The 16,142-nt window shown below is 41.2% G+C and overlaps 2 protein-coding genes across 3 annotated transcripts; one reads left to right on the plus strand and one right to left on the minus strand.

Moving 5' to 3' along the window:
- Window positions 1-686: 686 nt before the first annotated feature.
- Window positions 687-1,265, plus strand: LOC135490969 (histone H1-gamma, late-like). The gene has a single exon (XM_064776559.1). It carries the CDS (start codon window positions 687-689, stop codon window positions 1,263-1,265), a length of 579 nt encoding a protein of 192 aa, XP_064632629.1.
- Window positions 1,266-11,759: 10,494 nt separating this feature from the next.
- On the minus strand, window positions 11,760-15,110 carry LOC135491364 (uncharacterized). 2 transcript variants are annotated; one of them, XM_064777172.1, is made up of 5 exons: window positions 15,019-15,110; window positions 14,514-14,676; window positions 13,855-13,996; window positions 13,242-13,430; window positions 11,760-12,685 (listed from the first exon to the last, which is right to left on the minus strand). In XM_064777172.1, the coding sequence occupies exons 3-5, from the start codon at window positions 13,994-13,996 to the stop codon at window positions 12,462-12,464; spliced, it is 555 nt and encodes a 184-aa protein (XP_064633242.1). In that variant the 5' UTR covers window positions 14,514-14,676; window positions 15,019-15,110; the 3' UTR covers window positions 11,760-12,461. The 2 variants fall into 2 exon arrangements, with proteins under 2 accessions (XP_064633242.1, XP_064633241.1); XM_064777171.1 differs by having other exon boundaries at window positions 14,436-14,676.
- Between the last annotated feature and the right edge of the window lie 1,032 nt (window positions 15,111-16,142).

Here is a 16,142-nt window from a genome sequence, read left to right on the forward strand (position 1 = left end):
ATTGTATGTTTAATCTTTATTCATTTAAAGAATATTTTGCTGGTGGTGGTGAAGCTATTGATTAGGTACAAGATACAAGATACCCCTGAGAACTTTAGACTCCCTCCAGAATAGGCTACCACTCAAAAATGATTCTATGATCTTTTTTACTACCAATAGCTTATATTCGAAGCAAGTTCATGTAATTATTTACATTATTAAAAAAATTACCAAATGAATTGTGCCGTTTGTTCAATTGACTACAGAGTGGAGCAAGATTTCACATTTCAGCGTAAATTGTGACCATTAACGTAATGTTGAGGACTAATTACTTCTAGGTGTCATTACTGTGAAGCTATTTACTTAGTGTGACCGGAATCTTTCAAATAATTAAAGACTCTGGTGTGACAATTTATGGAGTAATTAGCTTGAATGTTAGCTCTCAATATAACGGCTTTGGACAAAATGGATGTGGTGAGATGGTTTCTTGAAGACCTTAATTACCGGGGCATCGTTTCAGCCAGAACGTGGGTGATGCGCGTCCCCTGTTATGAAATTCGTCAATAGAGTACTCAAAACCGAGTCATGCCATTACGGTGAAGGATAAATAGGCCAACTGAAAATGTGAAACCCATTCATTGAAAAACTCGGCTTCCGTAAAATTCTCTCCTCGCCTTGCCTTTGAAAAGTTTTCGTCACAGATTACTATGGCCGGTACAAAAATCTCTGCTGCTCCTGCTGCTGCTGTCAGGACTTCTAAACCTAGGCCTCCGGCTAAAGTTATGGCCAAGGCTGCTGTCGCCGCCCTGAAGGAACGCACCGGTTCCTCGCGTCCTGCCATCATGAAGTACATCGCCGCCAACTACAACTACGACAATGCCAAAGCTGTTGCTACAGCTCTGAAGAAAGGAGTCGAAGCCGGGACATTCATCCAGGTCAAAGCAAGTTTCAAACTTTCCGCCGAAGCCAAACTAGCCCCGAAGCCAAAGAAACCAGCCGCGAAATTAGAGAAGGCGAATAAGACGAAAACAGTCATTACAACGGCGGTTAAGACGCCAAAGAAAAGTGCTAAGAAGGCACTTTTCCAGACCCCTAAGAACGATTTGAAAGCGAAGTCGGCGGCGAGGAAGAGCGTGAAGAAAATTACCAAAGCTGCCAAGACTCAGACGCCCAAGGTCAAGAAAGCAACCAAGACGGAAAAGCTCAAGCTCAAGAAAGCAACCAAGACGGAAAAGCTCAAGCTCAAGAAAGCAACCAAGACTCCGAAAAAGGCAACGAAAGCCTAAGATGAACAGTTTTTCGATGAGGAGATGAACAGTTTTTCGATGAGGGCAATCTATCTGCAACTCACGGCCCTTCTAAGGGCCAACATAATATTTCAAAAGAGACCAACTCTCACAATGTATTGCTATTTAGACCAAATGAAATGCCAACCCTCACCTGATGTCGGCGACGCGGCGACATGACCATTGGACAACGTATCGTCAATCTCAGTTAAACATGACGGATGGCACAATACGTGTATCTAACGGGACTTGGCTTGAACATTCAGAAAAGGTCTTATACCGATGAAACTAGAGCAATTTTATTCGAATGTGGTAAAAAGGTTTACGTTGAAGCATGTAGTCGATTATTTTACCTGGATGGCCTACAAAAAATGTTATCGGAAGGTTGTTCTTTCAATTACTTCTTGAGCTTCGATGGTTTATCATTTGATTATAGGAAGTCGAAATTCCAGACCGCGGATTTAACGAAATTCAATCGAGATAATGATTATAATGAGAGCGCCGCCAACTGTGAAATTCATTTTTTAAATCACGGAGGTACATGTATACGTGCTCCAAAGCCGTGGTTGAATCTTTTTTCGCCCAGAATAAAAAAAGAGCAATAGAAATGGAATACCGCTAGACGTGGTTTCGTTATGATACTACCTTAACCCTTAGAGAAAACCAGTCTTTAACCATGACGTGATCGTCTACATTTGCTCACTTATGCTGTCATTTACATCCTGTATACACACCTTCGGTAAAAAAGCTGAGTAAACCAACCCCTATATAATCCGGCCAATGAAATCCGGCTTATATCTCCAGTAGGCATATTCAGCCAGAAACCGCTGCAGACGAATCGTACTGAAAAACGTTTTTTTCATAGCCGACTAGCTTCCCTTAAGAACCAGATAAGCAGGTGAAAGCATGGCATTTTTATAGGTGTAACACCCCAAGAACAACTTGTAACTTCTATCAGAATCATCATGTCAGTCATGTCAGTGTCTTGAGGCAGGAGATGGGGAGCTTACTAAATAGCGTGGTATAATGAACTCTAAAGGAACCGCCTGGGGCTGCAAGGCAAGTGGACTGTAGTCAGCCTGCACTGCCCCGAGCTAGCATCACTGTTCCTTACAACAAACTAAGTTCCCCATGGTCAGTTGGTGAACACTAATTCAAGAGCCTTTGAGTGATATGACGTAGGTCGCTTTGCCTTGCAGCCCTTCAAATAGACCCTGAAAGCACCACACATGAGCAAAGCTAATTTAACGGAGGTTGTTTAATGAAGGTCAACTTATGTCATCAAAACAATTCCAAGTTTACAACAACATGTATAAATTTAAAAAGCTCGTATTCAGTGCACTTACCAGCTAAGGAAAATTTTATTTTGATTTTAATGACAATATTCTGGGGCAGACATCATAATGCCTTTAACAGGCCGCAACACAAACATAAATGAAGCGAGAATTTGCACAGCCGATCGAGATATTTTCTTAATTGGCCATGATCTACGACTTGAAATGTTGAGAAATGTTTGCAAATTGGAGCCAATATTTTATATCGTCTGCACATTTTGTTTTCGAGTGTGTGCTTACTTTTCAATTGGCTCATTCCAGCTGTGTTTTTATTGAGACACAGAGACCTTATATTTTGGTATAGCAAACATCACGGACTTCTATGTGCATAGAAGTCTATGATGCTTACATGTACAGAAAACAGCAGATTGCAAGAGATCAGTGCAGATGCATCCTGAGATACAGGTTTTTGGTACTCCTATCTCGTTTGAAATATCGAGAGGCGGAGTCATATTGAAAATCACTGGTTATGTCAGGACGGTGCAGATCAGTGAAGCCAAGTATACCTGCTCAGAGTCCAGTCAAAACATTTCAGGTACATTCTTGATAGTTGGTTATCACGAAAACATGTATTTGTCAACGTCCGCCAATAAAGTGCACCGCCACTCTTCTGAAATGTAGTTGTACGCGAATTGGCAATACCGTTCACCTTGAGGGCACTATTTCGCCGTCACCATCAAATCTTCTGATCACAGGATAGCAGTATTGGAAATATAATCAGCCAGAACCGCCGGGATTATTGCAAATATGAGATAGATACTATGGCTCATCTAGAGGGATCAGCAAGGTTGGCATGCCAATTGATTTTACCTTGCCGTCAACATTCTGACAGGGGTGGTAACATGACTTATCTATCAATGTTGCGGTGTCGTTAATTATAGTGTGTCCAAATCAGAGAACCTGATGGAAATTCCCGATCGTCACCTGACACAGAACGGCAAAGGGATTGGTATCATGCACCTAATTAATGATGGGTTGTGTCATCACGTAAGAGTCTGCATATCACAATGGTCTGAAGTCAGATCAATGACACTATGTTCTCTCGACCATCAGAGGTCGCTGCAGTGACCTTGACATCTGAGAAATGGATTACCACGTGACGAGGTCTCCCGTCTTGAATGTCTGATACTTCTTTATCAAGAAGCGTCAGGATTGGCAGAAGTTAGAACAAGATTTCCAAATTTTGTATCCGGTTGCACATGCTCATGAATGATTTAACCGTATCGAAATCCGATGTGCGCATGCGTCGCCGCATGAAAATCGGTGTTTTTTTTCTCCAATTTTTGTAAATAGTGGCCCTGATTTTCAAGTCCCCAAATGACAGACAATGTTCCAACAATTAATTAATCGCGCCCGAGAATATTGATAGTCATAAAAAGCACCCAATAATGAATTTCAACCAAAGGCTGTGGGGTTAGACCTTAACGCAGCCACATGTAGTACACCTGGGGAATTTCTTCTTTTGACAGCCCGACACAACAAACATTTCTTGCAAATTGGTCTATCTTACCTCAACCACCTGTATTGTTTGCGTTTTTAGCTGATCTTGAGTTGTGTAGCCTACCTGTCACTACCCACTACAACATAGATATAAACCTGTCGACAACCACTTCAACTGTCTGATCAAAAAAGGTCTCAATGATGCTTGCGGTTGCATTTTTGTTGAAAAGGTGAGCACGTTGAAAGCCGTAGGGTTGGGTGTGCATTAGCATAATTGGCTGGCAATGAAAGATGTCAGAGAAGCAAGTTCTGAGTAGACGAAAGCCACAGAAATGCCTCGCAATATCTAAAAGTCTTATATTCGAAATTGGTTGGCCATGTGAAAATATAATTCTACCACATTCTGAACAACGGCATCTTATCAATCTCCAACGTAGTCTCCTCCAAACAAACGTGGTATATGTACGATTGACATCTGGCCTTTATATCGTGGGCATTCTACGATTAATGAACAGCCAATCAGGAGTCCGTTATAGTGAAGGAGGTTAGGTTGTTGATCTTTTGTTTTAATATATGGTCAATGCCCGCTCGTCCCCGCTCCCCGGGCGCCCGCCCGCCCGCCCCCCCCCTCCGATTGCACCCTACCATAGACCCCGCATTTAGGCCCTACCCTTTTTAGTGCAGGCAATGCTTTGAATTACCGAACATCTGCCTTTGACGTCCCCGTTATGCGCTCCGACCGTTCGCCCCGACCAGTACGAACTGCCGGTGTAAAAGTAGAAAATGTCCCCTGGAAAAAGTGTCCGGCCCTATTGTATTCTGCTATAATAATAATATTTTTATGGTCCTATTATCTGGTCTATCGAGACCATGACTGACAATGCAATGGGTGATATGAATAAAGACTAGCAAATGCTTTTACTCCGGTTTTGTACAGGAAGGCCTAGTGTAAATGTACATGGAGTTTTAGATAAAAGCATTTGCTAGTCTTTATTCATATCACCCAATAGCTCAGAGATTGAAGCGCATAATAGAATCCTTTGTTTCCCGGACATTCTATCCTAGGACATTTTAAACTTCTACACCGGTCCAGTGTAATCGTTATTGTAGTCCTCTGAAGATATCAGCCCGAGTCAGCTTGCAAGCACAAGGAAAATAGTGGAAGAGTACCCTCCCCTGATCCCCACCCATAAACGTGCCCGCCCACGGACCCCAACCACCACCACGCCTTTGGCTGCACATTGATTTTTTTACTCTCTCCGCCTCACGTTTGATTTGAAATGCCCCCAAGCTCAGGATGATAGGCCTACTTTTTCCTATTCCGCTGGGTGATGAGTCAACCGAACGTAATCACGACGCCAACGGAGGATTGCGAAAGTGACGAAATCAGCGCCTCTGGTCTCAAGATTGCGAAATGCCCGGTTAGCAGAATTTCTTAAGAGTCGGACCTCAGTTCATTTGTCGTAATATATCGCTTACCATCGGGACGAAATGGATTCTACCAGTAACAATAATGATACAGGTAATAGCATGGTTAATGAAGATTTAGCAGGTATCAATATTATTGTGAAGTTTTCTTTACATAATCGACATTGGCGGCGTTTGGCCAACCAAACCAGCCAGCCCCTTTAGGTACAGCCTGCATACAATGTCAATAACATAGGCCTATGCACATGATGCATCGAATGTTACTGAAATGAAATGCATGAACAGCAGGCAGCTGCTGTGCAGACTGACAGAGGTATAAAGTTATTTATGGACCCTTGACATTTAATAATAAGCGGAATCTTGATTTGTTTGCTTGTTTCACCTATAGGAGATGGGTAGGCCTATTACTAGTATTGGTATTATGCAGACGCAGTGACAGTACAGTGTGGGCTATTTATTATAAATCACATAAACTGTGAGATGCAAACTTGTGATATCGCGATATGGTTAGGTAATCATTAAGTGCATCTCACGGTTTATTATAAGCCCACAGTGTGACGACAATCACAATTGAATAATGTCGATGCAAAAATCATGAAATGCGAGTATCGTATAGCGAGGCTATAGTTTTGTCCAAGTTGTTACGTAATCTTGGAAATCTGGACTTTTACTACAGCAAATACATTACAGTCATAGGCTTACTCTGAAAAGGTTCCCTTCAAACTTGGTACATGTACAAACAAAATTGGCATTTGGATTGTGAAAAAAAAGGATGCAACTGTGACTCTTTCCCGTTTCCCTCTCTCTGCAACCAAACAATGGAGAGAATAAAGTTTTAATCCTTCTCGTATTGTTCTGGACACTCTCCACGCATGCGAGGAGTTTGGTCAGGGTCTTTCTCGAAACTGTCTTTTGTACTGCCACATCGTGAGAAGATGATGGTATGGTACAAATGTAGATAGCCGTGGTATCTAGCACTGCATTTACAGAAGCTTAGCAGCCCACCAGGCCAGGCCTACCGGTACATTGATTTAGTTAATGAATTATGAGTGACTTCCTCACGCACGCTGTTATTGTAACTGAACCACTGAGGACCAGGAATGGTTATTAAAAGTGGACCCACAATGATTATGATGACAGTACAGTACTGCCACTTTTTAAAGGGTAATTAAATTAGCGCCATGTCTGCATGACAGAAATAGTAAAATGGGGATACAAAGCAGACCTGGCGATATATTATCGTGCAATGTTAGCATCATTGGGAATTGCCATTCTAAATTTTAACTTCTTCATCTTTGCGAAAATTCTTGCTGCATAGCAGCCATCTTTGAAATCTTTTTTCCGATTTCATTGCCAATGGTTGTATGCAGAGGTACAAATAATACCCAAAAGATTGAGGAGCAGATACACTGCCACTAAAAGTGACTGACAATAATATTCAGATTGTGGCATGTGACCTCTTTGCTAGACCGTCTGACCCAGATGTGTTTGCCTTCTCTTTTACAGGCTGCACCAGCAAGTAGGCCTGAGGCAACTTCTCAACCTGTGAACAATAGGAAGTCAGTCAAAGCTAAGGTATGTGTGTGACCAAGTTTCCATCACCGAATTCTTTTTAGACCTTGAGATTGTTCAGACTTAACTTGTCATGTCCAATCTGTCATCATGACTTTATGGGAAAACCTGTGGCATGTTTGTCAAGGTTCCACAGCAAAACATCCCCATAGCATAATGCTGCCACCTCCGTGCTTCACAGTCGGTACGGTGTTCTTTGGATTACCCCCCCCCCCCCCGTTTTGCCAAACGTACTGCTGGCTTCTAGTTCTTTCTTGCCCTGCAGCCTCGTAGTCCAAAGACCTTCTGGACAGTGGACAGTGACACATTTGTCTCTGTAGCTTCTAATTCCTGGCAGAGGTGTTTCTTGGTCGTCTCAGGGTTAATGTGCACCTTTCTAACCAATGTGGGCTCATCTTTGGCTGTCAGCTTGCGCTTTCTTCCTGACCTTGGTAAGGTTGCTGTTGTCCCTGGGTCCCTGTACTTCTGCTTTATTGTCTGAACTGACGCCCGTGGCATATCAAGCTGCTTGAAAATGGCTCTTAGTGAAGTACCAGACTGGTTCAAGTGGACAGGCGACTCTATCAGATCTTGAGAGTACTCCTTTGACTTCCCCATGATGGCGCGAAGCTGGCAAATGACCTGAGCAGAAACCCAGTCCCTTTTATACTGCTACAGTGGCGCCACCTGAGCTATGACATAATCATGATGGTCAACAGGTAGTGGAGACAAGATAAAAGCCATTGCATTGCCCACCTCAAGGCCAAACAACTAGTAGATAAGGTAGGTGTATGTAAACTTATGACACTCTGAAATATGCATTGTTCTCAAATAGAGCTCATAAAACAATGAAATTAATGAAACAGAAGTATGTTTTTTAGTTGATGACGAGATGTGATGATAGACTTCCTGTAAACTATATACTATTCGTTCTGTAGTTGCAGAGAAAGAGACAGGGTTATATCATCCTTTGAATTGTATGTAAACTTTCGAGCGCGACTGTACTCTCTAATTTTTGCCTTGGCCTCCAGAAATAATAGTGTATTTTCAAATTCTTTCTTATCAAACCTGAGTGTGTGTTATTATTGCACCACCAATATCCAATTTGATAACGAGTACGCATGTACCCAATGGTTTGGTTGTCTAATTATCTAATTGTAATTTCTAATTCTAGTGTAAAAGTCAATAGTTCCCTTTTTTGTCATGGTAATGTTGTGGGCATTTTCTATTCTTGGCTCACATGGGTGAGCTTATATCCTTACGATTTCATCTTGTCCAGCATTGTTGGCTTTGACTTTGTCTGTCGTTAAGCACTTTTATCATATACCCTAAGTGCAGTGATCTGGCAGACGTATATGATAAATAGAAAACTGCACGAGTGTCTGATCGGAGTATCCAGATTGCACTCGATGATTTTCTACGCAGGGCGAGAGCTTTTCAAGCCGTAGAAAATCATCTCGTGCAATCTGGATACTCGGATCAGACACTCGTGCGGTTTTCTTATTGTACATGTACATGTAAGAAGCACTATCAATGGAAACACGTACCACTTTTTTCAGAAAAGAAAAGCCAGCAAGGGAAAAGCAAGCAAGGCGAAGGGTAAGAAATTTTTATTAGATTCAAGTTGCCGTGTTGGAAATAACAGTGGTCATAAGATATATAGAAAATGTAGCACTTGTCTTCATGGCATCATTGCATCACATCATCAGGAGGATAGGATTTTTGATAGAAATTTGCAACCATAAGCTGATTTAGAAATTTAATTTGCGGAGCAAAAACAAACAGTTATGTGATATTTCCATTGAAATAATGGACTCCTCGGAGTGCATGATGCAATGAGATTACAAAGAAACATTTAGCCAAATGTTCAGTTGTTGAAAGGTTTAATGAGGAACTGACCCCTGTATCCTCATATCCAATCGGGGGGGGGACAATTTGGTCGCATGGCCATCAGAATGAAATGTAATTGACTTATTTTGCAGGAGACTATTGCGCAGCTGAGAGAATAGACAACTACGACCCCAAAAACAACACGTATTACATAAAGTGGCAAGGATATGATGCGTCCCACAACTCATGGGTGAAAGCGGAAGATGTAACTTCTCCTCTCATCTCTTCTTACAAAGAAAAATTAGGTAAATCATGATTGAAAGGATTATGGCTGTGTGCTCTATGCAGTTGATGTTGTAGTGGTTGTGAGTCAGGCTGATGCAGCAGTTTCTTAGAGGTAGTGCCCAATTCGAACAACTGTAGCTTATCACATAATTATCGTTTATCAGAATTGTGGAGTCAAAAGGAAGGATTGACAATCAATTTATTGAAATTCCTTCAGATGATACATTAAAAGATGTCATAAAACTCACCTGTCCATTCAAAAGGCTTTTGTATTGCAATTACAGAACGGTTTCTATTCAATAAAAACACTTCGCTGGTGAAAACATTGTTGGGAACACTTCAAAGCAGTGGAAGTCTTTGGTTCAAAGGCATCTCAAACTAGTATGAGGTTGCAGCATGAATGCAGTGTAATTGAGATTTGCTTGTTTTCTTCGCCTTAATTCCATATATTTTGGTAGTGTACCCTTGAAGAAAATGATATGATGTCGTGTGATACTAATATCTGCATAATAGTGGTTCTTTTAATTTCCTCTATTTTAGGTTCCGGAACGCACAAGAAATGATGCACCTCATGTCTTTCGATTGTTGAAAAAATTGATGTGAATTTGTGCAAATCCTCCCGCCTGTGTTTTTTTGTTCAGTGGAATTCACGTATTTCGGTATTCCTTCTTCACCTCCACGCATTATTCATTCTGACATAAACTCACATGATCACTTTTGATGAAAGATTACATAATGGATAATATTGAATTGGCACAAATATAGTAACAATGTAAACTTATCATATCTTTCAAAGGTCTCATTAAAAGTAAATGTAAGTTACATGTACATGTACTGTGGAATTATTGTTTTTTCAGACAATCTGTGGCTGTTGTATACATGTATCATTCAATAAACGTGGCGTTTTTCATATTATTAGATACATATAGTCTTGCCTTTATCTTTGCTACCTCACAGCGACTTGACTACATGTATTATAAGGGACCATCTCAAAAGTATTTTGAAGCCTAAAAGACTACGGGTAAGTCATTTAGTCTTTTTGAGTGTGGTCACACCCAAGACTAAGTGACTTGAGTCATTTTTGCTTCAAAAAACGTACCTGTGAGATGGTCCCTGAATTCATACCTTGAGACAATATCCAGACCGGCACTTGATACTGAGTTCCTCTTGAATTGGCATCAATAGAGAAGTCTGGCTACATGTGCTAGGATTGCAAATTACAGCGTACTTTACATGTACATTGGACTTGGAGCCTCCCTCTGTGGATACCTCTCTAATAAGGACACCGGTGCTGAATTGGTTTGGGTGGAATGCAACCAGGACGCCTTTCAATTGCAGACGATATTGGAGTGTCCTAACAGCAAGGTAACACCTGACTTTAGACAACGTCACGTCCAACAAGAATACACCTGCCACATACGGAAATACTGCCTTTGAAGACGTCATTCAGAATGTTTGGGTTACTTAAGGATTTGTCACACCCACCCAGAATATACACAAGATGTCATGGAAAATGCTTTAAAAAATGTCACATCCCACCTGATCATGAATACGCCGGACCGTATGGAAATACCGTCTCTGAAGACATTATCCAGAATGGTCGGTTTACTTTCGACACAATGTCACATCCAACCTGAATACGCCTGACCGTATGGAAATACCGTCTCTGAAGACGTCATCCAGAATGGTCGGTTTACTTTCGACACAATGTCACATCCAACCTGAATACGCCTGACCGTATGGAAATACCGTCTCTGAAGACGTCATCCAGAATGGTCGGTTTACTTTCGACACAATGTCACATCCAACCTGAATACGCCTGACCGTATGGAAATACCGTCTCTGAAGACGTCATCCAGAATGGTCGGTTTACTTTCGACACAATGTCACATCCAACCTGAATACGCCTGATCGTATGGAAATACCGTCTCTGAAGACGTCATCCAGAATGGTCGGTTTACTTTCGACACAATGTCACATCCAACCTGAATACGCCTGATCGTATGGAAATACCGTCTCTGAAGACGTCATCCAGAATGGTCGGTTTACTTTCGACACAATGTCACATCCAACCTGAATACGCCTGACCGTATGGAAATACCGTCTCTGAAGACGTCATCCAGAATGGTCGGTTTACTTTCGACACAATGTCACATCCAACCTGAATACGCCTGATCGTACGGAAATAATGACTCTGATGATGTCATTCAGAAGAGTTGGGTTTACCTACATGTACGATATAATGTCACTTCTAACCAAAATACTGCAGCTGCATATGGTATGTAATTCAGAATGATGGTTTACTTGAGACAATGTCACATCCAACCAGAATACACCTACCGCATACTGAAGTACGGTCTTTGAAGATGTCATTCAGAGTAGTTTGATTTTTCTCAGTAATCCAACAGCCCGATACATGTATACATGTACATGCAGGACAATACAATGGTCAGTCACTTCAAAGCGTGGCCTTCAGGGGATGGCACAAGGACAAGGGCAACTTGAATACACAACCTTTCTCAGTCAAGATGAGGCAGATGCTACTTGACCATACACATCTTTGACACCTGTCTGCTCATTTCCGGCAAAAATTGATGTTTCTTTATACATGTAGGCAGCCTGATAGTATCAGCTGTGTTCACCCAAGGTGAGCAACAATGAAAACAAGTGCATGTAATTTGATGCAAGAATCATTTTATTGCTGCTGAAATTCACATTCAGCCAGTAATACAAATCTGCTTATACATAATTGGTGGATTCACAATATATCAGATTAAACAAAAGGCATTTTCCAAGGTCCCTAGTGGTCCGGCAATAATTCTAAGTCGTTTTGGGAGTTGCAGGACATCAGCCTAGCCCCCTGCGGTCAGATAAAAAAATTAACCAGCAGCAGGTACCCCCCTCATGGCTAAGTTTGTCCCCAGGGCCGGAACATCGCTGTATCGTCGAACAGTTGGCAGATTCCTGAGCGCCAGACGAGCAAAAAAAACTCTCACTGAACAGTTTTGCCTCAGTTGACACTTTTTGCCATATGACGTCATTTTAGGGTCGTCACAACACCTGATTTGTGGCGTAGTTTCCCAATAAACTGCATTGGAAGTTCGAACTTTCACTAGAAAAAGTCACCTTATTCACAAACATGCTTCTTGAGAACCTCTGCAAGGGCCTTAAGAGATGCCACAGAGTTCCGAAAACGTTAGCATCTCGTGGCATACTTTGTTAGCTTCGAGTGACATTTGGGGACACTATACCCTTTTAGACAAACTTAGACCAAATCAAGTCGAAAAAGATCGGGATTTCTGAAATAAATCCGGCTTCAAAGGGTTAATTACACGTACTCAATGCCAATGTCATCACAATCCTCCTCCTCAGAGCTGGACGCATCCTCCTCCGAATTTAATTCTTCACCACCAGGTTGCACCTCCCCTTCCTCAAAATACACCACGATCTCTATGTCAGTGTCTATACATTCAAATACATCTGTTGCTTCTAGGAGAAGGTCTGTGTAGAATTCCTTTGATTCCAGCAGCAACATCACCAATCCATGGTTTTCTTAAATAGAAGGAGAGCTGGACATTAAAATTCTGAAGTCATCAACAAAGGTAATGCACATACATCTGCAAACCAATAGTTTATGTCTGTCCAGTTAGATTAATGAAAGGCATTCGGTTTGAATTAATTAAAAGCAGGGCGTAGTACATTTGTATTAGTAAACTGAACCTGAGCTGGGAAAGAACGAAGTTGCAATCAGATCCAGATCTGCATCCACAGCCCAGGTTAATTCAGAGGTAGTGCCACAGCAAGACAAGTACATATATATAATATAATACGAGTCTTATTTTGCGCAGTATCCAACCATTAACTGGCCGCTCAAAGCGCTTGATAGGCCTCTTTAAAAAGCAAATGTTTGAGTTGTCCCTTGAAAGATAACAGAGAGCTGCAGTTCCTAACAGTTGAAGGAAGTTTGTTCCACAGCTGAGGGGCTCCAATTGAAAATGCTCTACCACCGACTGACATGACATTGGTCTTTGGGATAGACAGAAGAACGGCATGCATGTATGCATCAACCTCCACAAATGTTGGGTAAAAATAATTGCATGGCCACTACCTTGGTTTTTGATGGCCTCATTGTTCACGGTGTTGATTCTGTCTTCCAAGGTGTTGATTTTTTTCTTGAAGAAAAGAACAGTTGATACCATCTCTTGAATGAGCACAGGCAATTCCTCGATGTACCTGGTCATGTGTTCATGTATATCAACTATTTTCTTCTTCAAAGCAAATGTTTCTCCCTTGTTCCCTGAATTGAAGAAACAAATATTAGGACTACAGGCTAAAAGTTTCTTGCTCCATCCCTCCTACATGTACATACGAAACGCTGGTAAAAATACATGCTGGATATGTCAGAAATGTGACTATAAGATTGAGGCGCAACTTAACATTTTACTTGCAACCAATGCTACATTGCAACCAAATTGTGTTAAATGTACAAGGTAGAATGTACTTTACATCACTTGAAGACCAATGTACCAGTAAGTCTAGAGCAAAATGCCGACCCAGGCTTTAAACCTCAAATTGCTTGATAAACAACAGCTGGATCAATTTCTCTGAACAATCGAAAATGACTGCAGGACATTACCACTTGGAGTTATTTGTGTCCTGGACTTTGTGTTACATGTACTAAGTGAAGTTTGTGGGTAAATGAATATGAAGTGAATGCCAACCTGCAGGATTATGCCAAGGCAACAAATAGTCCTCTTGCGTGACTTCGTCCACAGAAACATGACAGCAGACTAACACAATGCTGAAGTTGCTTTCTCTCCTTTTCAAGACGCTTTCGTAGAGAAGCCCGACTCTTTGAAGCATCTGAAATGAAAATGATAAACTTTTAAACTGATCGATATAGCAGTGAAGTCGACATGCATCGTAACTGCACAAACTGCTAATATGAAGAAAGCCCCTTTAATACTGTCGTGTTAATTGCTATCTTTCAAATCATGTCATGTTATTTAAACCAATGAACTTTATAAGAATCTGAAAAGAATGAAAGTGTGTATATAATTAAATTGAAAAACTCCCGAAGATAGGGCAGAAGGCTGGAAAACCTGGTCAACAAACTGGGTTGACCATGGCACAAGGGAAAACCGTGGTGTTCTTGCAGCTTCTATCTTCAGCTCCAGACTCTGAATCACATTCTAGAGAACAAATTGTGTTTTGATTAAAGAGCTGTGTTCCTTCAGTTATTTTTAGTGCCTGTTACATGTACACTTTGAAAACAAATTTATCTCCTATAAATATATCATACCTGATAACAGCTGACGACGCACATGAGACACAAACTGCACATGATGAACTATGTTTTCCCATTTTCCTAAGTATTGACCTCAATACTGGCTCCCGCACCTCCTCCCAACTCTCCTCTTGTCTTTGCTTCCGGTCAGCATGCGCAACAAAATGCCTTTTCTTCCATTCAGATTCAGTGCCTGGCACTTCAGTACTATTGGAAGCCCGAATCCCATTCAGAAGCTCCATAAGTTCAGCTCTCACTGTAAATTAAAAGTGCATTGATAAATACTACCGGGAAAGAAAAAAAAAGTTCCTAAGTGTTGATTCGAAAATACCATTATTTGCCTTAATCAGCAGCCAGTGTTGCCCAATTAACCTTTAAAAAAGAATAAATCATTTGCAAACTATAACCTTACTTGTGATCAACACAAAATTCAAAATTTAGATGAATCGGTTCACGTCGTTTGACCTCTGCAGCCGTAAAAAGTATGGTAGGTCAAATCGGAAACTTACTCCTTATAAAATACACAACTTGATTTGTGTCTTGGAATAGAGCCAACTAGCTGATGAATAAAAAGACCTTAAAAAGACAAATCACAAACCTTGCTGGAACACTTGAAATCGAAAGGTGCATCGATTTCTACTTCATGATTACTTGGTTTCAATTCCTCAGGAAAGTCCTTTAGTTTCTCTGGAAAAACAAGCAATTTTGAAATTAAGGCCAAATGCAGATTACGCCAGAAAAGATGCAATTTCTTCCATGGAATTTCTTACATAATGAAATGGCCAGGGCCATTGTGCTCACCTCATGTGGAGGAAAGATGGATAAAGAGCATGGTATTGTGTCATGTAGTGTTAGGTTTGATGTAGGTCCAAGCAATTACAATTTCCCCAAAATGGCCAATTTACAGTACATTCGACCTCTGTGACATTGAAAAGTAGGTCAAATCAAAGAAGACTCGGGTGACACATTGAATGGTTGTTAGAATTAGATGTACCTATGATATAAAATTGGTGCCAATCGGGCAAGTCATTACTAGGAATAATGGCATTTTGAAGAATTTAGGATTTGGCCCCCTCCCTGGAGGCCAAACGGCAAATCAGATCGCACCAAACTTCGGTACCTGAGATCACCTGACCAAGGGGTACATGTGTACTTAATTTGTGATCAATAGTCATTGCAGTTAAGAAACGTGCCATAGTTACGGCCTGACGGCGAATTTACGCCATTTGACCTCTGTGACCTTGACAAGAAGGTCAAATTAAAAACCTGTGTGACATATACTGTATGGTGGTTAGATGTACCCATGATATCAAATTGGTGGCAATCGGACAAGAAGTTAAGGAATAATCACATTTTTAAGGTTTTTGGATTTTGCCCCCTGGTGGTCAAGTGGTGAATAATATTGGACCAAACTTCGGTCCCTAAGATCACCTGACTAAGGGGTAAATGTGTACCAAATTTGGTATCAATAGTCATTGCAGTTTAGAAACGTGCCATCGTTACATCCTAACAGCCAATTTACACCATTTGACCTCCGTGACCTTGAAAAGGAGGTCAAATCAAAAACCCGGAGGATATATGATGCACCTTTGCTAGAAGTACCTACCATATTTTTTTCAAAATTTCCCGACTACTATTAAGGGAGATATTGCATATTTTCACTTTTAACGTTTGGCCCCCTGGTGGCCAAACCATGAAACAAATCGGACCGAATCTTGGTCT

This window comes from Lineus longissimus, chromosome 7 (genome assembly GCF_910592395.1).
Source record: "Lineus longissimus chromosome 7, tnLinLong1.2, whole genome shotgun sequence".
NCBI lineage: Eukaryota > Metazoa > Nemertea > Pilidiophora > Heteronemertea > Lineidae > Lineus > Lineus longissimus.